Below are 20,902 nucleotides of genomic sequence, written 5' to 3'. Positions count from 1 at the left end.
CCCAGGGATCAAACTCACTTCTCCTACATTGGCAGGCAGATTCTTTACCACTGAGTCACCAGGGAAGCCTGGTTTTACTGTTAATAGTTAGAACTTAAAATTAGTCCAAGTGACAAGTAGCACAGATGACTTACAGTTGTTCACAGCTTATTGAATATATGATTATAAAGAAGCCTATATGTGTTAGATTCTGAAAGTGATTTAAATTTACAATATGCCCTACTTTACTTCCCTGAATCATAATATATACATTTAAATACATAAGTAAAGAAACTGAATTAATCACTTTGAAATTTCATTAATTTCTGCATACCACTCTCATTTTAAAAATACCTACTCTGTTTTAAAAACAGCTTCTTTTCATATTTCTACAGATAAGTTCACAAGCATTTTTAAAACCTAAGAAATCTTGATTTTCTCCTTTGTATCTGAGACTCTGCCAACAATGCAATAATGTACTAAAATGGTACAAAGCCAAGAAGCTTCTTTTATGCCTCTTCCTGTTGTTTGAGAGTTGTAAAATCAGCAAGTTACAGTCTATAGCAGTTTTAGCAAGAAGTCTCTTAACAGGTTGAAAAATTACAAGAGAAAGCCAAGAGTATTTTTTATTGGCTTAATTTTTTTAAATCAAGACTGTATTAATAATTTTAAAGCAATTTTTTAGTTCAGAGCAAAGTTGAGAAAAAGTTACAGAGATCTCCCATGTACTTTCTGATTCCAAACATGCATATAGCCTCTTCAACCAACAACCCCCAGCATAGTGTTAACATTTGTTACAACTGATAGGCTTGAATCCATATATCATAATTACCCAAAGTCCATACTTTACATTTTGGTTCATTCTTGTACATTTCTGTGGATTTGGACTCAAGGTGATTTTTTTATTAAGCATATAGCTAATCACTATGCTATGCAAGCTTTATTGTGAAAAATGTTATTTCTGGCTTGAAACATATATTTAAAGTCTAGATTAAATTATAAACTGGAAGTATTTGCCCAACTGCAAAATTTGATTTTTAAATTTGATTTTCAGCATGTCTACCTAACAATATTTGAGGTGCTAAAAACACCTATCAGGGATTCTCTGGATGAAGATGACAAAAAGTATAATTTATGTAGCAAACAGAGGGGATAATAAGATAACTTCTAACTAGTATGTATAGTAGTAAATTGTAAATAACTCTCGAGAGTTAATTAGTTCTCTTCTTTCTTCCTAATTTTATCCCCTACTCAGAGGAACTGACGTTAGAAGTAGAAAAGGAAGGTGAAGCAGATGGCAAAAGAATAGAAGCATTGAGGGAAAAAAATATGGCAGGAAATAAGCTTTTCAAAGTGGATGTCCTCTTTAAAGGGAAGTTGCTGAGATGCATGTAAGACAGGATGATACATATAGTTGGCATGAAGTTATCCTGGAAAGAGCTTAAAAGGAATTTTAGAAATACAGGTATCTCCTGCTTTCTGAAGTTCACTTTATACCACTTAGTTTTTATGAAAGACCTGCATTAATATCTGCTTATGCTAACGAAAAGAAATCTGAAGAGATTTTTGCTTATACAAAAAAAGTTACAGCCTCACTTCATTTTATTACACTTTGCTTTATTGTACTTTGCAGATACTGAATTTTTCACAAATTGAAGGTTTGTGGCAACTCTGCATCAAACAGATCTAGTGACAGCGTTTTCCCAATGGCATTTACTCACTTTGTTTCTGTGTTGCATTTTGGTAATTCTCACAATATTTCAAACTTAGATTATTATTATTTTGTTATTGTGATCTGTGATCAGTTATCTTTTTTTAAGGTATAGTTGATTTACAGTATTATATTATTTTGGTGTACACAACATAGTGATTCAAAATTTTTATTGGTTATACTCCATTCAAAGTTATTATAAAATACTGGCTACATTCCTTGTGCTATATAATATATCCTTGTAGTTTATTTTACACACAGTAGTTTGTATATCTTAACCCTCTCTTCCTATGATGTCCCTCCCTGCTTCCCTATCCCTGTTGGTAACAACTAGTTTATCCACTATATATCTGCATCTGTTTCTATTTTGTTATATTTATTCATTTGTTTTACTTTTTAAATTCCATATATAAGTGATAACATATAGTATTTGTCTTTCTCTGACTTTTTTCACTAATCCTAATACTCTCTAGATACATCCATGTTGTCGCAACTGTAAAATTTCCTTTTTCTGGCTGAGTAGTATTCCATTGTGTATATATACCATAGCTTCTTTATCCATTCATCTGTTGATGGACATTTAGGTTGCTTCCATATCTTGGCCATCATAAATAATGCTTCTGTGAACATTGGGGTGCATGTATAGTTTCAAATGCACATTCTAATTTTCTTTTCCTGTATGCTCAGGAGTAGAGTTGCTGTATCCTGTGGTCATTGTACTGTTGGTTTCCTGAGGAACCTCTGTATAGTTTTCCGTAGTGGCTACACCAACTTCCATCCCCACCAGTGGTGTACAGTGTTCTTTTTCTCCACATCCTTGCTGACATATATTTGTGGTCGTCTTGATCATAGCCATTTCGCTACATGTGGGATGATCTCATTATGGTTTTGATTTGCATTTCTTTGATGATTAGCAGTGTTGAGCATCTTTTCATGTGCCTTTTGGCCACCTGTATATCTTCTTTAGAAAAATGTCTATTCAGGTCTTCTGCCCATTATTTACCGCCTGAGCTACCAGGGAAGCCTAGTCTTCTGCCCATTATTTAGTCGGGTTGTTTGGGTCTTTTTTTTTTTTTAATATTGAACTGTATGAACCGTTTGTTTTGGATATTAGCCCCTTTTTACTCATATTTGCACATATTTTCTCCCATTCAGTAAATTATCTTCTCATTTTGGTCAGTGGTTTCCTTTGCTCTGCAAAATTTTTAAATTTAATTAGGTCCCATTTGTTTACTTCTGCTTTTCTTTCCCATGCTTTACGAGACAGATCCAAAAAATTAGTGTTGCAATTTATGTCAAAAAGTGTTCTGCCTGAATGTTCCTCTAGGGGTTTTATAGTTTCTGCTCTTACATTTAGATCTTTAACCCATTTTTAGTTTATTTTTACATATAATATGAGACACTATTCTAATTTTAGCCTTTTCCATGTAGCTGTTCAGTTTTTTCCTGCGTCACTTACTGAAGAGACTGTCTTTTCCCCATTGCATGTTCTTGTCTCCTTTGTCATGGATTAATTGACCGTAAGTGTGTGAGTTTATTCCTGAGTGGCTCTTGGCCCTGTTCCTTTGATCACATGACTGTTTTTGTGCCAGGACCACATTCTTCTGATTACTGTAGCTTTGCAGTACAGGTTGGAATCGGGGAGCAGGATGCCTCTAGCTCATTCTCTCTCAGGATTGTTTTGGCTATTTAAGGTCTGGATTTCCTTACAAATTTTATAATTATTTTAGTTCTGTGAAAAATACTTTTGGTATTTTGATACTGATTGCATTGAATCTGTAGATTGCTTTGGGTAGTGTGGCTGTTTTAACAATATTAATTCTTCCAATTAGCAAACATGGAATATCTGCCCCTCACTTTAATTTATCCAGTTTTTTTCATTAGCGTTATAGGTTTTCAACTACAGGGCTTTTACCTCCTTGTATTTATTCCTAAGTATTTTATTCTTTTTGATGCAGTGGTAAATGGGATTGTTTTCTTAATTTCTCTCTGATATTTCCTTGTTAGTGTAAAGAAATGTAACAAATTTCTGTGTATTAATTTTGTATCCTGTGACTTCACTGAATTCATTGATGAGCTCTACTAGCTTTTTAGTGGCATTTTAGGGTTTTCTATGTATAGTTTCATATCACCTGCAAACAGTAACAGTTTTGCTTCTTCCCTTCCAATTTGGATTCTTTTTAATTTCTTTTCTTGTCCATGGCTGGGACTTCCAATATTGTGTTGAATAAAGTGGGTGTCATTGTTTTGTTCTTGATCTTGGAGGAAATGCTTTCAGCTTTTCACCATTGAGTATAATGATAGCTGTAGACTTTTTATATATGGCCTTTATTATGTTGAGGTATGCTCCCTCTGTACCCACTTTGGGGAAAAATTTTATCATAAACAGATACTAAGTTTTGTCAAAAGCTTTCTCTGCATCTATTGAGATGACCATATGATTTTTGTTCTTCAGTCATTGTGGTATATTACATTGAGTAATTTGTAAATATTGAACCATCTTTGCATCCCTGGGATAAATCCCACTTGAAGTGACCAGTGAGCTTTGATGTTACTATTGCAGTTGTTTTGGGATGGTACAAATCTTGCCCATATATGGTGGTGACCTTAAAAGATAAATGTGTGTATTCTGACTTCTCTACCAATCAGGGCTCCCCTGGTGGCTCAGCTGGTAAAGAATCCACCTGCAATGTAGGAAACCTGGGTTCAGTCCCTGGGTTGGGACGATCCCCTGGAGAAGGGAAGAGCTACCCACTCCAGTATTCTGGCCTGGAGAATTGCATGGACTGTACAGTCCATGGGGTCACAAAGAGTCGGACATGACTGAGCAACTTTCACTCACCAACCAGCTATTCCCTCATCTCTGTCCCTCTCCTTGGGTTTTCCTGTTCCCTGAGATGCAGCAGTTGTTGAAATAGAGCAATTAATAACCTTGCAATAGCCTCTAAGTGTTCTAATGAAAGGAAGAGTTGCAGGTCTCTCACTGCAAATCAAAAGCTAGAAATTATTAAGCTTAGTGAGGAAGTTATATTGAAAGCTGTGATAGGCTGAAAGCTAGGCCTCTTGTGCCAAACACTTAGCCAAGCTGTGAATGCAAAGGAAAAGTACTTGAAGGAAATTAGAAGTGCTACTCCAGTGAACAAGGGATGATAAGAAAGTGAAAGCCTTATTGCTGATATAGAGAAAATTTTAGTGATCTGGATAGAATATTAAATCAGCCACAACATTCCGTTAAACTGAAGCCTAATCTGGGGGAAGGCACTTCAGTTCTGTAAAAGCTGAGAGAGGTGAGGAAACTGCAGAAGAAAGGTTTGGAGCCAGCAGAGGTTGGTTCAAGGAAAGAAGCCATCTCTATAACTCCAGATTCTAAGATGAAGCAGCAAGTGCTGATGCGGAAGCTGCAGAAAGCTATCCAGAAGACCTCGCTGATATAACTAATGTAGGTGACTATACTAAACAACAGATCTTCTATATAGTCAAAACAGCCTTCTATTGAAAGAAGATGCCATTTAGGGCTTTCATAGCTAGGGAAGAAAAGTAATACCTGTCTTCAAAACTCCAGGACACAGGCTGACTCTCTTGTTGGGGGCTAATGTAGCTAGTAATTTTAAGTAGAAGCCAGTGCTCATTTACCATTCTGAAAATCCTAGCAAAAAGAATTATGCTAAATCAACTCTGTCTTCTAGAAATGGAACAACATATCCTGGATGATACACATCTCTTTACAACATGGTTTACTAAATATTTTAAGCCTACTCTAGAGACCGACTGCTTAGAAGGAAAGATTTCTTTCAAAATATTACTGCTTGTTGACAGTACATCTGGTCACCCAGGAGCTCTGATGGAAATCTACAATGATATTAATATTGTTTTCATGCCTGCTAACACAACATCCATTCTGCAGCCTGTGGATGAAGGAGTCATTTCAACTTTCAAGTCTTATTATTTAAGAAATACATTTTGAGAGGCTTCAGTTGCCATAAATAGTGATTCTTTTGATGAATTTGGGAAAAGTCATTTGAAAACCTCTGGAAGGATTCACCTTTCTAGATGCCATTAAAAATGTTAATAGTTCATGGAAAAAGGTAAAAATATCAACATTAACAGGAGTTTGGAAGAAGCTGATTCCAGCCCTCATATGACACTGATGGATTTAAGACTTCAGTTGAGGAAGTAATTGCAGATATGGTGAAAATAGCAAGAGAACTAGAAATAGAAGTGGAGCTTGAAGATGTGACTGAATTGTTACAATCTCATGATAAAACTTTAATGGGTGAAGAGTTGCGTCTTAAAGATGAGCAAAGAAAGTAGTTTCCTGAGATGAAATCTATTCCTGGTGATAGTTCTGTAAGTACTGTTGAAATGACAGCAAATGATTAGAAGATGACATAAACTTAACTGCAGGGTTTGAGAGGACTGACTCCAGCTTTGAAAGATCTAAAACAGCATTGCATGCCACAGAGAAATCAGTTGTGAAAGAAAGAGTCGATCAATGTGACAAACTTTGTTGTTGACTTATTTTAAGAAATTAGCATAGCCATTGCCACTTTCAGCGACTGCCACCCGATTAGTCAGCAGCCATCAGCATCAAGGCAGGACCATCTACCACAGAAATGATTGCAGTTTGCTGAAAACTTAGATGATGGTTAGCATTTCTAACAAAGTATTTTAAAATTAAATTACACACATTCTTTTTTTAAGACATAATGTTATTATCACACACTTACTTGCCCGCAATATAGTATAAACATAATTTTTATATGTACCAGGAAATCCAGAAATTTGTGTGACTTGCTTTATTGCAATATTCATCTTATTGAGGTTGTCTGGAACCAAACCTTCTTTACACCTAAGGTACACCTGTAATTATTTCTTCAGCTTGTATAGTTCCTTTTGGAGAAGGAAATGGCAACCCACTCCAGTGTTCTTGCCTGGAGAATCCCATGGACAAAGGGGCCTGGTGGACTGCTGTCTTTGGGGTTGCAAAGAGTCAGACACAACTAAACAACTAACACATACCATTTCAACTTTGGAAAGGTTTCATAGGAATGATGTACTTTTGGGTAGCTGGGGAACTTATTATACTAGATGTATTCATTATGAACAACCAAAGCTCTTTTCAGTTCAGTTATTCAGGTACACTCAAGGCAGGTGTTGATAATTCTAAATTGTAGAATCAAATTGTCACTGGACATTGATCAGACAGTGAAATGCAAAAATCCTCTTGGTATGCAGACAATAAAGTAAAACAAATTAGTAAGTTTATCATAGAATCTGTGGGGAAAGAGACCAGAATTTTTTTGTAAACAAGAGATGATGGTAGAAATTAATACTGTAATTTACATGACGGTAATTGATACTCTTAGTAGAAGGGTGATATATAAGAGTAATTAGTATGTTGTGTCACTGATATTACCTTTATTTAATAGGTTGCCTTTATAGTTTTATCTTAATGAAAATAAAATTTAGGGCTATTTAACTTTTCCTCCCAGTTGTGATCTCCCTAGCATTTTTTTTTCCTGTAAGATTTTTAGTATCAGTCTGCTTTCTCTTTACACATAGATTTCTCAAGAACGCTTGTAATTAGTGTCAGATTTCATAAATAAGAATTACATATACCCTGTCCTAAGATATAGCAATAGGTACAAACTCAGCCTCAACACTCATTTCCATTATCTGAATCAGTGATTTTTGTGTGTGTGTGTTTCATGTCTCAGTGGTTAGATAACAAAGTCGATTTGGTAGGCCACGGCTATAATTTTAGAAAAGGAAGAGTTAGCATGAATAAAAAAATTCTAGAGTTCCTCACGCATTGTCTTAGTTTAGGCTGCTATAGCAAACTACCATAGATTGGATAGCTTAAACAAGATTTTTGTTTTTCACAGTTCTGGAGGCTGAGAAATTCAAGATCAAGGTGCTAGCCAATTCAGTGTCTGGTGAAGGCCCTCTTCTTAACATGCAGACAGCTACCTTTTTACTATATTATCACATGTTAAAGAAAGAGAGTGAGTGAGCATGCACAAGCAAGCAAGCTACCTCTCTGATCTCTTCTTATAATGGCACTGATCCTGTCATGAAGGCTTCACATCATCTAAACCTAATTACCTCCCCATGGCCATACGTCCAGTTGCCATCACATTGAGGGTTAGGGTTTTGATGGAAGAATTGCAGAGGCACACAATCATGTAGTCCGTAACACACATAATGAGCAAAGTTTGTTTCATGGAACTTACGTTTCAGTTTTATGCTTGTGTATAAAAATAGCTGTGTAAGTGCATTTAAGTCATAATGTAAAATATATTTATTTTGGTTGCGGTCAGAAGCTTGGTGGTGGTGGTGATGTAGCCACCAAGTTGTGTCCAGCCCTTGTGACCCCATGGACTGTAGCCTGCTGGGCTCCTCTATCCACGAGGCTTCCCAGGCAAGCATGCGAGAGTGGGGTGCCGTGCCCTCCTTCAGGGGGTCGTCCCCACCCATGGATCAAACCCACGTCTCCTGCATTGCAGGCGGATTCTTTACGTTTGAACCACCAGGGATCCCCCCAAAACTTGAGAAATGTCTAAGTTCCGTTAGATCACTGTACTGTACCAACATAGTTAATACATAATACTAATTCTTGATGTTATTTTTCAGAATAAGGAATCAAAAGAAGAGCAAGTGTAAGTATTTATTTCATTTTAAAGTTTTTCTTAGTCCTTTCAAGTGTGCTTTACCAGTATGACACAACCTTGATTTGGTACATAGTCTCAGAATATGGTAATATTCTTAAGAGAAGAAAAGACAGTTTTTTAATCATAATAAGTTGTTGGGTTTTTTATTGAAAATGGCAGTTAAATTATCACTTGTTTTGGGAGAATATAATCTCTTACCATTTTTCTGTGTGGCTACTCAAGAGTCATCCCATGCTAACTGCTTTATTCAAGGACTAAATTTGGTTCCAGCATAAAATCTTTTAAAATACAGTCTAGATTATAGTTAGCCAAATGTAGACAAAATAAAACTTAACCTTAAAGACAGGTTATCTTTTGTCTCAGTAACCCGTTTTATAAAAAGAGTTTTATGTGGTTTGCTTTGTTTAATTAACCTAAGATGTTTTGTTTCTTTTTTTATAATTGCAGTTGTTAACTGTGAATTTTGAACCTTTACTGGACACCTTTTAATGTCTAAAGATAATTGTGAGCTATATTCTCCATCAACATGATTAATGACAGTGCAATTGAGGAAGGAAGTAGGGGAGACATTCCATGAAGAGATCATTATACCCACCAAAAGTTTTGTTAACTGAAAAGTAGTAGCTATAGAGAACTCTCTGTAAGGACATACTTATCTTTAAAATGGTAACAAGAACATACTTTGTTAGCTTTAAAGCATCTTGCAGTTGATATTTTCTCATTGATAATGGACATGATCCACTTGGTACATTAATAGTTTATCATCCAAGATGGGTTTTCACTTTCTCTGTCAACAAGTTGAGCCACTAAGCTGATAGTGTGTGTGTGTCTTTTCAAGGTTATATCTGTTGTTGTTGTTCAATCACTAAGTCTTGTCTGACTCTTTGTGACCCCGTGGACTGCAGAACACCGGGCTTCCCTGTCCTTCACTGTCTCCCAGAGTTTGCTCAAATTCATGACCATTGAGTTGGTGAGGGTATCTAACCATGTCATCTTCTGCTGCCCTTTTCTCCTTTTGCCTTTAATCTTTCCCAGCATCTGGACCTTTGCCAGTGAGTTGGCTCTTCACATCAAGTGGGCCCAAGTATTGGAGCTTCCGCTTCAGCATCAGTCCTTCCAAAGAACATTCAGGGTTGATTTTCTTTAGGTTTGACTGATTTGATCTTGAAGTCCAAGGGACCATCAATGGTCTTCCTCAGCACCGCGGTTTGAAAACATCAATTCTTCGGCACTCAGGCTTCTTTATGGTCCTAGTCTCACATATTTATGACTACTGGAAAAACCACAGCTTTGACTATACAGACCTTTGTCAGCAAATTCATGTCTCTGCTTTCTAATATGCTGTCTAGGATTGTCATAACTTGCCTTCCAAGGAGCGAACATCTTTTAATTTGATGCCTGCAGTCACTGTACTGTCTGCAGTGATTTTTGAGCCCAAGAAGATAAAGTCTGAAAAAAAAAGAAAAGAAAGTCTGTCACTGCTTTCACTTTCCTCCCTTCTATTTGCCATGAAGTGATGTAACCAGATGCAATGATCTTACTTTTTTGAATGTTGAGTTTTAAGCCAACTTTTTCACTCTTCTCTTTCACCCTCATCAAGAGGCTCTTTAGTTCCTCTCACTTTCTTCTGCCATTAGGGTGGTATCATCTGCATATCTGAGGTCACTGGTATTTCTCCTGGCAATCTTGATTCCAGGTAATCATTCACCCCGCCTGGCATTTCACATGATATACTCTGCACATAAGTTAAATAAGCAGGGTGACGATATACAGCCTTGACATACTCCTTTCCAAATTTTGAATCAGTCAGTTGTTCCATGTCCAGTTCTAACTTAATTCTTGGCATACAGGTTTCTCAGGAGACAGGAAAGGTGGTCTGATATTCCCATCTCTTTAAGAATTTTCCATAGCTGTTGTGATCCATACAGTCAAAGACGTTAGCGTCATGAATGAAGCAGAAGTAAATGTTTTTCTTCAACTCCCTTGCTTTCTCCATGATCCAGTAATCTGGCCCCTCTGCCTCTTTGAAATCCAGCTTGTGCATCTGGTAGTTCCCGGTTCACATAACGCTGAAGCCTAGCTTGAAGGATTGTGAGCATAACCTTGCTGGTATGTGAAGTGAGCACAACTGTGCAGTAATTTGAGCATTCTTTGGCATTGCCCTTCTTTGGGATTGGAATGAAGACTTAACCTTTTCCAGTCCTCTGGCCACTACTAAGCTTTCCAAATTTGCTAACATATCAAGTGTAGCATTTTAACAGCATCATCTTTTAGGATTTTAAATAGCTCAGCTGAAATTATGTCACCTCCACTAGCTTTGTTCCTTGTAATGCTTCCTAAAGCCCACTTGATTTCACGCTCCTAGATGTCTGGCTCTAGGTGAGTGATCATACCATCATGGTTATCTGGGTCATTAGGACCTTTTTTGTGTCGTTTTTCTGTGTATTCTTGCCACCATCTCTTAATCTCTTCTGCCTCTGTTAGATCTTTATCATTTCTATCCTTTATCATGTCCATCCTTACATGAAAATTTCACTTAATATCTCCAATTTTCTTGAAGAGATATCTAGGCTTTCCCATTATATTGTTTTCCTCCATTTCTTTGCGTTGTTCATTTAAGAAGGCCTTCTTACCTCTCTTTGCTATTCTCTGGAACTCTGCAGTTGAGTCCATCTTTCCCTTTCTCCCTTGCTTTTTACTTCTCCTCTTTCCTCAGCTGTTTGGAAAGCCTCCTCAGACAACACTTTGTCTTCTTGCATATCGTTTTCTTTGGGGTGGTTTGGTCATGGCCTCCGGTAGTGTTAACAAACCTCTGTTCATAGTTCTTTAGGCACTCCAGATCTAACCCCTTGAATCTTTCTATCACTTTCACTGTATAATCATAAGGGATGATTTAGGTCATACCTGAATGGCCTCATGGTTTTCCCTACTTTCTTCAATTTAAGACTGAATTTGGCAATAAGGAGCTCATGAACTGAGCCACAGTCAGCTCCAGGTCTTGTTTTTACTGACTGTATAGAGCTTCTTCATCTTTGCTGCAAAAAACAAAATTAGTTTGATTTCATTATTGACCATCTGGTGATGTCCATGTGTGGAGTTGTCTCTTGGGTTGTTGGAAAAGAGTGTTTGCTATGACCAGTGAAAAAGTAAGTTTATGTCTAGATACCATAAATGTAAATTATTAAAGAATGAAACAGTATAATCAGTCATTTTGCTTATTTTGACTTACACCTTAGACCCAAACCTGGATGATCATCAAATCACCCAGGGAACTTTGTTTTAAATGAAAATTTTCAAAACACACAAAAGTAAAGAGAATAATAACAATATATCTACATTAGTAGGTATACCTATCATTCTGATTTTACAGTTTTCATTGTTTTTCCACATTTGCTTCATTCTTCCCTTCACATTTATTTTTTGAGTGTTTTCAGTCTCAAAACTGTATAATTTTATCTATACATGCTTCAGTTTGCATCTCTTTAATAGAAGAATATTTTCCTGTATTATCACAATACTATTATCATACTTTAAAAATTTAGAAGTAACCTTTTCTAGCTTTTCAAAAGTATAAATTCATATTTTTGCATCTGTTGTGGTTTCAGGAAGAATATAAATTTTAAAAAACTGTTGAAGTAATATGGAAAACTGAGTTTTGGAACTGTGGTCTAAACAAGTAATTTATTTCATTGAACTTTTCAAAATGTTTGAGTTAGTCTGGAATACTTCAGTGATTTGTAATGACTTCTATAGTGTTTTACAAGTTATTCTACAAGCATAATATGTCCTTTTTTCTAGATCTTATTGACCTAAAATAAGTACTAATGCATCTGTTTTCTTTCCATTTGCTAATAAAGTCAAGAAATTTATATCATGCTATATGTAAAAGTACTATTTCTAGTTATTATTCAGTGAGATTAGGAAGGAAATTCATAGCTACTAAATAGTAGGACAACTGAAATGATACTAGTATGCATTTTAATTTTAGACATAGGTATAAAAATGAGTTAATTGCCATTGTACTTATAGTATTTCCTTTCTTTTCTCAGTGGTTTCTAGTTACTGAAATTCATTATCACTACAGTTTTTTTTTTAAATAAAATCTTGTTACAAAAAAAAAAAAAAAACCCTGTTACAAAACAAACCTCCATCTTAAATCTGCTTTATGTATGTTGCTATTCAGAGCCTTCTATTTAAATGTACATGAGACCTAAGCACTGAAGTTGATTAAACCAACCTGCCTGTCAGGAATGCTGTAATGATTAAATAATATAGCAGATACGGAAATGCTTGTCAATATTTCCCAAAGTATTGTTTCTCAAAGTAACTGATGTTAATAGTTATAACTTGAAAAATGAACACCATGGTCTCATAATTCTTAGAAGCACTACTATGAACAGAATAGGTACCTCAATTGAGTGCTATCTCAAATATGCTAAAATTCACTGTGAGTCTCCAAAAGAAATACATGGCATCGGCATTGTCCAAACTTTGAACCTTTCTGATCTAAGCATCTCATGAGACCAGTACAATATTAATTGGGGAAATAATGGCTTAGATGAAAAACACTATACACTTATAAGAGGTTAACGTTGGTTATGTCACCACTATAGCCCAAGTATGATAGGAAAGGAAGAGCAGCTGAAGAAAGAACAAGCAAATCTGTATGCAATCAGTAGATTTATGAAAGATGATGCAAGCAATATTCACGAAGATTCTACGACTGAAGACAAGTCCTATAGTCTGGATGAATTGCATACTCTGGACATGATAGAGCAGGTAAGCCTGATTGGAGAGGGTACAGCCCTGCCTTCCTTCTTCCAGAATAATTGGTAACCATTTTCTCACCATGACTCTTTGAACATCTTATTAACCTAGTGTTTTATGTTGTGTGTGTGAGGAAAAAGAAGAAGTAGGAAAGGAGGGACGGAGGGACGGCCGACGTAAAAAAGAACTCTAGGAACCAGAAACTCTTCACTTTAGTCCTCAGACCATTTCCTGGTTTTAAGTATTGGGCAGAGTTGATTACAGATGCATACCTTATAAAGAGTTTTCAGATAACACAGGGAAGAAAAAATACCTTAGCATAATCTCATTGGATTAAATTTCATTAGGAAAATAGCTTTATAAAACAAAGCTACTTTCATTTTTTAGATAATTAAACTTGGCTGTTACAATGAAATATCTACAAAAATATTAATAACAGCACTTTTTTGGGTTCCTTTCCTGTTAGTAGTCAGTACTGGGGATGACATACATATATGAAGGTGCACATGAACATATTCTATGTGCTCAACAGAGCACTTAGTTAGACAAAACTGTGAAAGCTTTTTTTTTTTTTTGAAAAACCACAGGATTTACTACCCATGAGAATTTTATACTGTGATAATTTTATGATAACCTGTTCCAAGGTTTAAGTTTAATAATATATAGTATATAATATCAATAATATTGATTGTCTAAGGAAACAGTGCAAATGATTCTCTGACTGATAGTACATTAGTATGCTTGTCATATCTTTCTGTCTCCTTTCCAATTAAAATACATAAAGTTTAACTGAAATGACATATTCTAGGCTTTGGATGTCACACTAAAGTTTAAATGTGGGGTCTTTAGTTTTCATTCAACAGCTATGAGAACTCAAAGACAGAATCAAAATGTCACATACATTTTGAAAAATGTTTATTCACTCATTTACTTAAAAGGCATTTAGCACCTACGTTGTGTCAAGAGGTATGCCAAGATATGGTCCCCATGATGATAGTGTTTATAATCCAGTGGAGAAATTAAACATTAATCTAAGGTGATGTTTTCTAAGGTAATAATTAGGTACTTGAGCAATCAAGATTGCCTGAGTTAGAATTCTGGCTCTTTCACTTAACTGTGTGACCTTGGGCAAGTTACCCAGTTTTACCATCTCTAAAACAGGAATATCTAGTACCTAGTTCATATGATCTTGTGACAACAAAAGCATTACGAAAGAAACTTGAAAAATGGTGATCTTGCAGATAACATTATCCAGTAGTAGCAGCAGTAGACTGCTGGTAGTAACTCTGGCATTGCTCAGTGAGTGCTGTAATTGGAGAGAGGCAGATTTATTTAAATTAATCAGAGAATGATGTTTGCATTGAAAGCTATAATGCATGAGTTAGCAACTTAAATACTCACTAAATAACAAAAATAGTAGTGCTTTTCCTTTAAATAACTGTCACATTAAGTGCTTTTTTTTAAAGTTACTTATTTATTTTGTGGTGCTGGGTCTTCATTGCTGCGTGGATTTCTCTGTAGTTGTGGCAGGTGGGGGCTGCTCTCCGGTTGCGGATGCGAGCTTCTCCCTGCGGCGGCTTCTCTGGCTGTGGAGCGCAGGCTCCGCAGTTGGCACAGCGGCTTAGCTGCTCCACCGTGTGTAGGGTCTTCCAGGAGAGGGACTGAACCCGCGGCACCTACGTTGGTAGGTGGGTTCTTTAGCACCGAGCCCCCCGCAGTGGAAGCCCCCTAACTGCTTTTTTGGAGAGGAAACTGAAGCATTCGTATTTCGTTTGCTCAATAGGGCTCAGCCAACAACGTCACTGCCGAGCGTGGGGGAACCGAGGAGGAGCTTGCTGGACGACGGCGGCGGCTTTGTGAGCCGCACTGCCAGTGTGAAGTGAGTACTTCTGCCCCTCGATCTGAGGCGCGTTAGAGAGAGTTTGTGATGAAGACTCCAATTGTTTTCTTTAAATTTCTCAAGACTTGAACAAAATTCGTTGAAATAAGATTTTTCATTAATCAGGACTTCAAAAGACAACTAAAAACAGTGACTTTGTGGTGGCAAGAAAACCAGATGCAGATTAAAAAGAAAGATAAAATCATCGAATCTCTTAACCAACAAGTGGCTTTTGGAATCAGTAAGATGTCCAAGTAAGTGCACATTTGTTGATGGAAGAAAATCCTGTGTTCAAAGATAATCCCTATGTAGCCACTGGGTGGCATTGTGACTGCACATTAGAAACTCCCAACCACAGGACTGCACCTGCTTGAAACTCCACTGCATGTTTGCCTTGCCAGCTGCATTGAGAAATAAGCAACTGCTCACTCTATGTCAAGCTTGTCACATATTGGCTGAATAAGTGTGAAGATAATAGAATCACACGAGAACAATAATTAACTTTCAGGTCATGACTCTCATTTGTAAAAACATGACTAATGATTGGCTAGTTTATAGCATATAAGAATTACATTCCTCAGACATCACTGGCTCACTTTTATACTTTTTAATGTTGGTTTCTGAGAGTATTTGTGTTTTAAGCACAAGATATTGAAAACAAATCAAATTCCTGGAGAATCTTTTCTCCCCTATCAATCTCATATCTCCTACAACCTTATGTATTAAATGCCTAAGACTAAAAATTCTGATTTAATATGGAAAGTTAGTATCCTGCTCCATTCTTTTTAATCTAGCCACTGCCTCAAACCACTGTCGGGTGAAATAGTAGTATAATTTGTAACATATTACTTTGATAAAACAGTGATACCACAAAGTACCAGTCATTCATGATGCCTGATTTGAAATCCACTGCAGCTGCTAGACTGCTAATAAGGAAAATGGGTTCTAGGGAGCACCTCGGTGTAAGGAACCCATGACACCAACTGGAAAATTGGAAAAATACTTGACACAGATTTTGGTCTTAAATTTTCTCCCACATAACATATCATTCAACCTGAAGGGATTTTAAGGAAGAACAGGATGCCATACCTCTGGCAACATGATGTCACTTGCTTGTGCACACTTTGAGGTTTGTAGACCTGAAAACTAAACTGGCTGACATCACTTAAGAAACCACACTTCAGGATTCAAAACTTTGTCTTTTAGCCTGGAAGATAATGACCAACCCATGAATATGTTACATAGCATCAGAGATCAGAAAAGCAATGCCATCCATGCAGCTGCCTTTCTCCTTCACTATCTGAGATATTCCTCTTCAATTCTGATACCTTATTCAGTGTAACGACCAGTTATAAAAAGCTGAGTCCATCAAATTCTCTAATCAAGTGTTCTCATGAAAAATTCTAGCTTGTGTGTTCATTGTGTGAGGACATCAAACATTTATCAAGTTCCCATGGTGTGCAAACAATTATGTAAAGACATGTAAAAGATGCCAAGACATATCAGATATTAACTGTGGGCTTGTGGAAAATATAGATTAATATGAGAGGATTAAAATTACATATAATAGAGGGACCACCACTTCACCAACACGTAGTAGCTTCTTGACTTGCAAATCCTCCTTAAAACTATAACACCCTGGACAGAACACAACGAACATAGGAAGACTCTGAAAGATAGAAGAAGAAAGGTGACTGTCTAGAAACCTTGGAACTTGAAGAATGATTTTTTCTTATTGCCTTCTATGTGTATTAGACAGGGCCCTGCAGAAACCTCCAACATGGAATTGCTAGTAAGCACAGGGGAGGGGGGCACTAAAGCACCAAGAAAAGTCTGTTCCCTTTAACCAAACGCTGAGGGAAAGGAAGATAGAATAACATGGAACCTTTCTGGCACTACATGTTTTCTCCAGCCAAACCCCGGTAGCCCCACACCACCCCGGACACAGGTGCTGCACTCCGACAAAAGAGGGACATGCTCGGTCCCTCCTCAGCTACAAACAGAATTGTTCTGACTGTTAATGACAAATGATTTGTAACATCTTATGGCATTTTTTCTTCTTAGATTACAGCGTCAGAGCCATGCTAAAGATAATGAAATCAAGAACCTTAAAGAGCAACTTTCTATGAAAAGGTAACAAGTGGCTGGTCCTATAGTAGACTGCTGTCAGAGACTAGGGCTTATGAGTTCTCTTCTCTTTATTGCAATCATTACTGCTATCTGTGACTGCTTTATGAAACCGGCTAAGTTTTGTTCTGATTCATATATTTTTTTATAATTGTTGTTTTGAGATCTAATTCATATAGAATAAGATTCACCCTGTTAAAGTATACAATTACTTGGTTTTTTATATATTCACAGAGGATTATAACCATCACCACTATCCAATTCCAGGACATTTTTATCACCCTAAAAAGAAACTCTGAATCCATTAGAAATCACTGATTCTCTTTTCCCCCAGCTTCTGGGAACCACTAGTCTTTTTTTTTTTTTGGTCTGGACATTTCATATAAATGGAGTCATATAATACATGGTTTCTTGTGATTAACTTCTTTCACTTAACATGATGTTTTCAAGGTTCATCCATATTGTAGCAGGTATCAGTACTCATTCTTTTTTTATGGACAAATAATATTCCATTATATGGATATACCACATTTTTCATCAGTTGATGGACATTTTGTTTCCAGTTTTTGACTATTATCAGTAATGCTGTTATGAATATTTGTTTTTTCTTGTTTGTTAAGAATATTTGTATACAAATTTTTATGTGGATATACGCTTTTAGTTCTCTTGGGTATATACCTAAGAGTAGACTCGCTAAGACATGCAGTAAGCTCTGTGTTTAACTTTTGGAGGGACTGCCAAACTGTCTTCTAAGTGACTGTACCATTTTACAATCCCACCAGCCATGTGAGTATTTTGATTCTCTACATTCTCACCAATAACTTATGTTATCTGTTTTGGTTTCACCCATCATAGTATTTGTTAAGTGGTATGTATCTTTGTGGGTTTTATTTGCATTTTCCTAATAATTATCTTTTCATGTGCTTACTGTCTATTTGTGTATCTGCTTGTAGAAATGTCCCTTTACTTCCTTTGAATATTTTTAGTATCAGATTGTTTCTCTTTTACTGGGCCTCCCTAGTAGCTAAGTTGGCAAAGAATCTGCCTGCAATGCAGGAGAGCAGGGTTCAATCCCTGAGTCAGGGAGATCCCCTGGAGAAGAAACTGGCAACCCACTCCAGTACTGTTTCCTGGAGAATTCCGTGGACAGAGGAGCCAGGCAGGCTCCAGTCCATGGGATTGCAGAGTCGGACATGACCGTGTGACTGACTTTCACTTTCACTTTTTAAACTATTGACTTTTAAGAGTTCTTTGTATATTCTGGATACAAGTTCCTTGTCAGATTTTTAAATATTTTCAAATACATGATTTTCAAGTATTTTCTTCCATTCTGTGGGTTGTGTTTTTACTTCCTTGATGATATCCTTTGAAGCACAGTTAATTTTGATGAAATCCAATTTATTTTTTTCTCTCATAGGCAAAATTTTCACAAGCATTCAATGGCATTATAATTCCTTTTTGTTGACTCTTTCCATATTTTATAATTTTTCCCCTCAAAATACTCTGGCCTTAATGGATATTAACAACATATTGTTTTATCAAGCTTCTTATAAATGTTTGTCAGGTATTGTTAGGTATTCTAGCATCCAGATGTTTCTAATAATAAAACATTGAGGAAAACCTTGTGAAAAAATTCCTATTACAATGCTATATGTCCAATTAAATGCTTTCATTGGGAATATAATTTGGCATGTATGGTCTAGATTTCCAGGGCTCAAGTGTAGGAAGTTGAAACGGGTTAGGAAAAAGAGAAACCTCATAGATTGCCATTTTCCATAATGTCCTTCATAAATAATATCCTTATCAGCATCTCCTCCTCTCTTTCTCAGCCTATAGGAATTGTTTTCATTCTGAGGTACTGAATATGAGCACTGAGATAACCAGTAAAGTATTTTAATACAGTGATGTAGCTTTATTACAGGGGTGGTTGCTATTGTTATAACGTAAAAAGGCTTGTAGAAACTTTATTTGATGTAAACTTTGTTAATAATAGCTTATACTTACTTAGTACTTAATATGTGCCAGATGCAAGTACTTTATATATATTATCTGAATGACTGTTTCACAAGAACTCTTTGAGGTAAGTAATATAATTTTCTCCATTTTTCTATGTGAGGAAACAGGTATAGAGCAGTAACTTCTTCATGGTTTCACATTTAATAAGTTGTGAAGGTCAGATTCATCTTCAGACAGCTTGATTTCAGAGTCAAGTTTTAAATCATAACCTCTGTACTGACAGCTTTAAACCTGCCACACTCACCATAGTAAAGGATAACCCCAAGGGTTGAGCAGTGTCTCTTCTTGCCTCTATGTGCCCTGTACTTTTCAGGAAATCATCTCCTATTCATTGAATAGCTTGTACCTGTGTGCCTCCTGAATGAGGAGGAAGAGTCTGACCTGCTGCAATGTTCCTGACTCTTTAATTATCATATATTTCAGATCTCAGTGGGAAGTGGAGAAGCATAATCTGGAAAGCACGATTAAAACATACTTAAACAAACTGAATGCAGAAACTAGCAGGGCTTTAACAGCTGAGGTAAAAAAAAAAAGAGAGAGAGAGATGGAGTTGGGGAGGGAAGTTTTACTTGTGTACTAGTATACTAAAGAATTTTGAAAAGATTGTTTTTTGAATAAACAGAATTAAGACATCTTAGGACCAGCCAGAAAAACGCAGTTCAAACTCTTGTGCTTTTTTTTTTTTGACTCATTGGCATTTTGTATGTTTACTTGAAGGTTGATGATCTTATGTTGTTTTCCCCCAAATGACTCCCAAGAAATTGGTTTGCTTCAATAAATGTAGCGTACTGATCTTGGAAAATTCTCATTAAACTAGGTGACTGAGCCAAATGTGTAAGAATAATATTTCACTGCTGCTATAATAAATCCTTTCTTTACTGTTTAAATGTATAAATATTTCAAAACCACACACATTCACCATACATTCCAGTCAAAAGCTAACTTACCTCTTCCCCTAGAAAGTCATCCAGTCCTCCTAAGTTATTTTTGAACACCACAGCTAAGATTTCTCAAAAGAAATGCGATTTTATGTATGTGTGTAATTTTTATTTGTAGATAACCAATCTTGATGTACAATAAAATTCAAATTTTTGGAGAGCTCATTGATATTAAAATCATCACAAACCTTCTCACCTTTGTCATGGGTAAGGTCTATTTTTAACAGAGTACTCTGAAACCCAGAGCTCAACAATCAAGGGTTGATATCTGCACCAAAAATCCCGGAGAGTGATGTATTGGAGTATTAAATTTAACTGGGGAAAGAAAACAACCTCAGATTACCTTAAGAACTCAAGTTTGTAGACTTTTTCACTGCTTTTAATTGGAAAGTTTCTACTTAGATTATTAATTTTAGAAACACTTAACGCTGTCCAAGAGTATAGTAAGCTACTTTCAGTGAATATTGAGTGATCCATAGAAAAAAACAAAGGCCAAATGGCCATGCATCAATAATACTTGGAGAGACATCAGACTAGATGACCTCCAAGCCCCATTTGGGTGGCATAGTCCTATATGGTCTCATTGTTTTCTTACTCCTTCATCAATTAAAAAATAAAAATTAAATAGCAGGACTTCTTTTGAGTGTTCTTAAACTTTGCTGCATAATCTGAGAGCTTTTAAAAACCCCATTTACCAGGCTGCACCTAGAATCAATTACATTAGAATCTCTGGAACCAAAGCACCATTTTTTAAAGTTTCTGAGATGATTCCATTGCATATGCAAGTTTGAAAACTAATGTTCTAAAATGTTTA

At 36.2% G+C, this 20,902-nt stretch overlaps 1 protein-coding gene across 11 annotated transcripts in view; it reads left to right on the top strand.

Moving 5' to 3' along the window:
- DZIP3 (DAZ interacting zinc finger protein 3) overlaps positions 1 to 20,902 on the top strand; it is a 116,995-nt gene that overhangs the window by 75,881 nt on the left and 20,212 nt on the right. For all 11 annotated transcript variants that reach the window (XR_011483449.1, XM_070454932.1, XM_070454930.1 and 8 more), the window contains 6 exons: positions 8,324 to 8,349; positions 12,975 to 13,140; positions 14,912 to 15,007; positions 15,134 to 15,261; positions 17,072 to 17,140; positions 19,574 to 19,670. Coding sequence is in view for 10 of the 11 variants with exons in the window: in XM_070454932.1 (XP_070311033.1) it covers positions 8,324 to 8,349; positions 12,975 to 13,140; positions 14,912 to 15,007; positions 15,134 to 15,261; positions 17,072 to 17,140; positions 19,574 to 19,670 (582 nt within the window). In the remaining variant the exon portion in view is untranslated. The remainder of the gene's footprint in view (positions 1 to 8,323; positions 8,350 to 12,974; positions 13,141 to 14,911; positions 15,008 to 15,133; positions 15,262 to 17,071; positions 17,141 to 19,573; positions 19,671 to 20,902) is intronic.

Source organism: Odocoileus virginianus, chromosome 25 (assembly GCF_023699985.2).
Source record: "Odocoileus virginianus isolate 20LAN1187 ecotype Illinois chromosome 25, Ovbor_1.2, whole genome shotgun sequence".
Lineage (NCBI taxonomy): Eukaryota > Metazoa > Chordata > Mammalia > Artiodactyla > Cervidae > Odocoileus > Odocoileus virginianus.
This window is presented reverse-complemented; position numbering and strand designations above follow the sequence as displayed.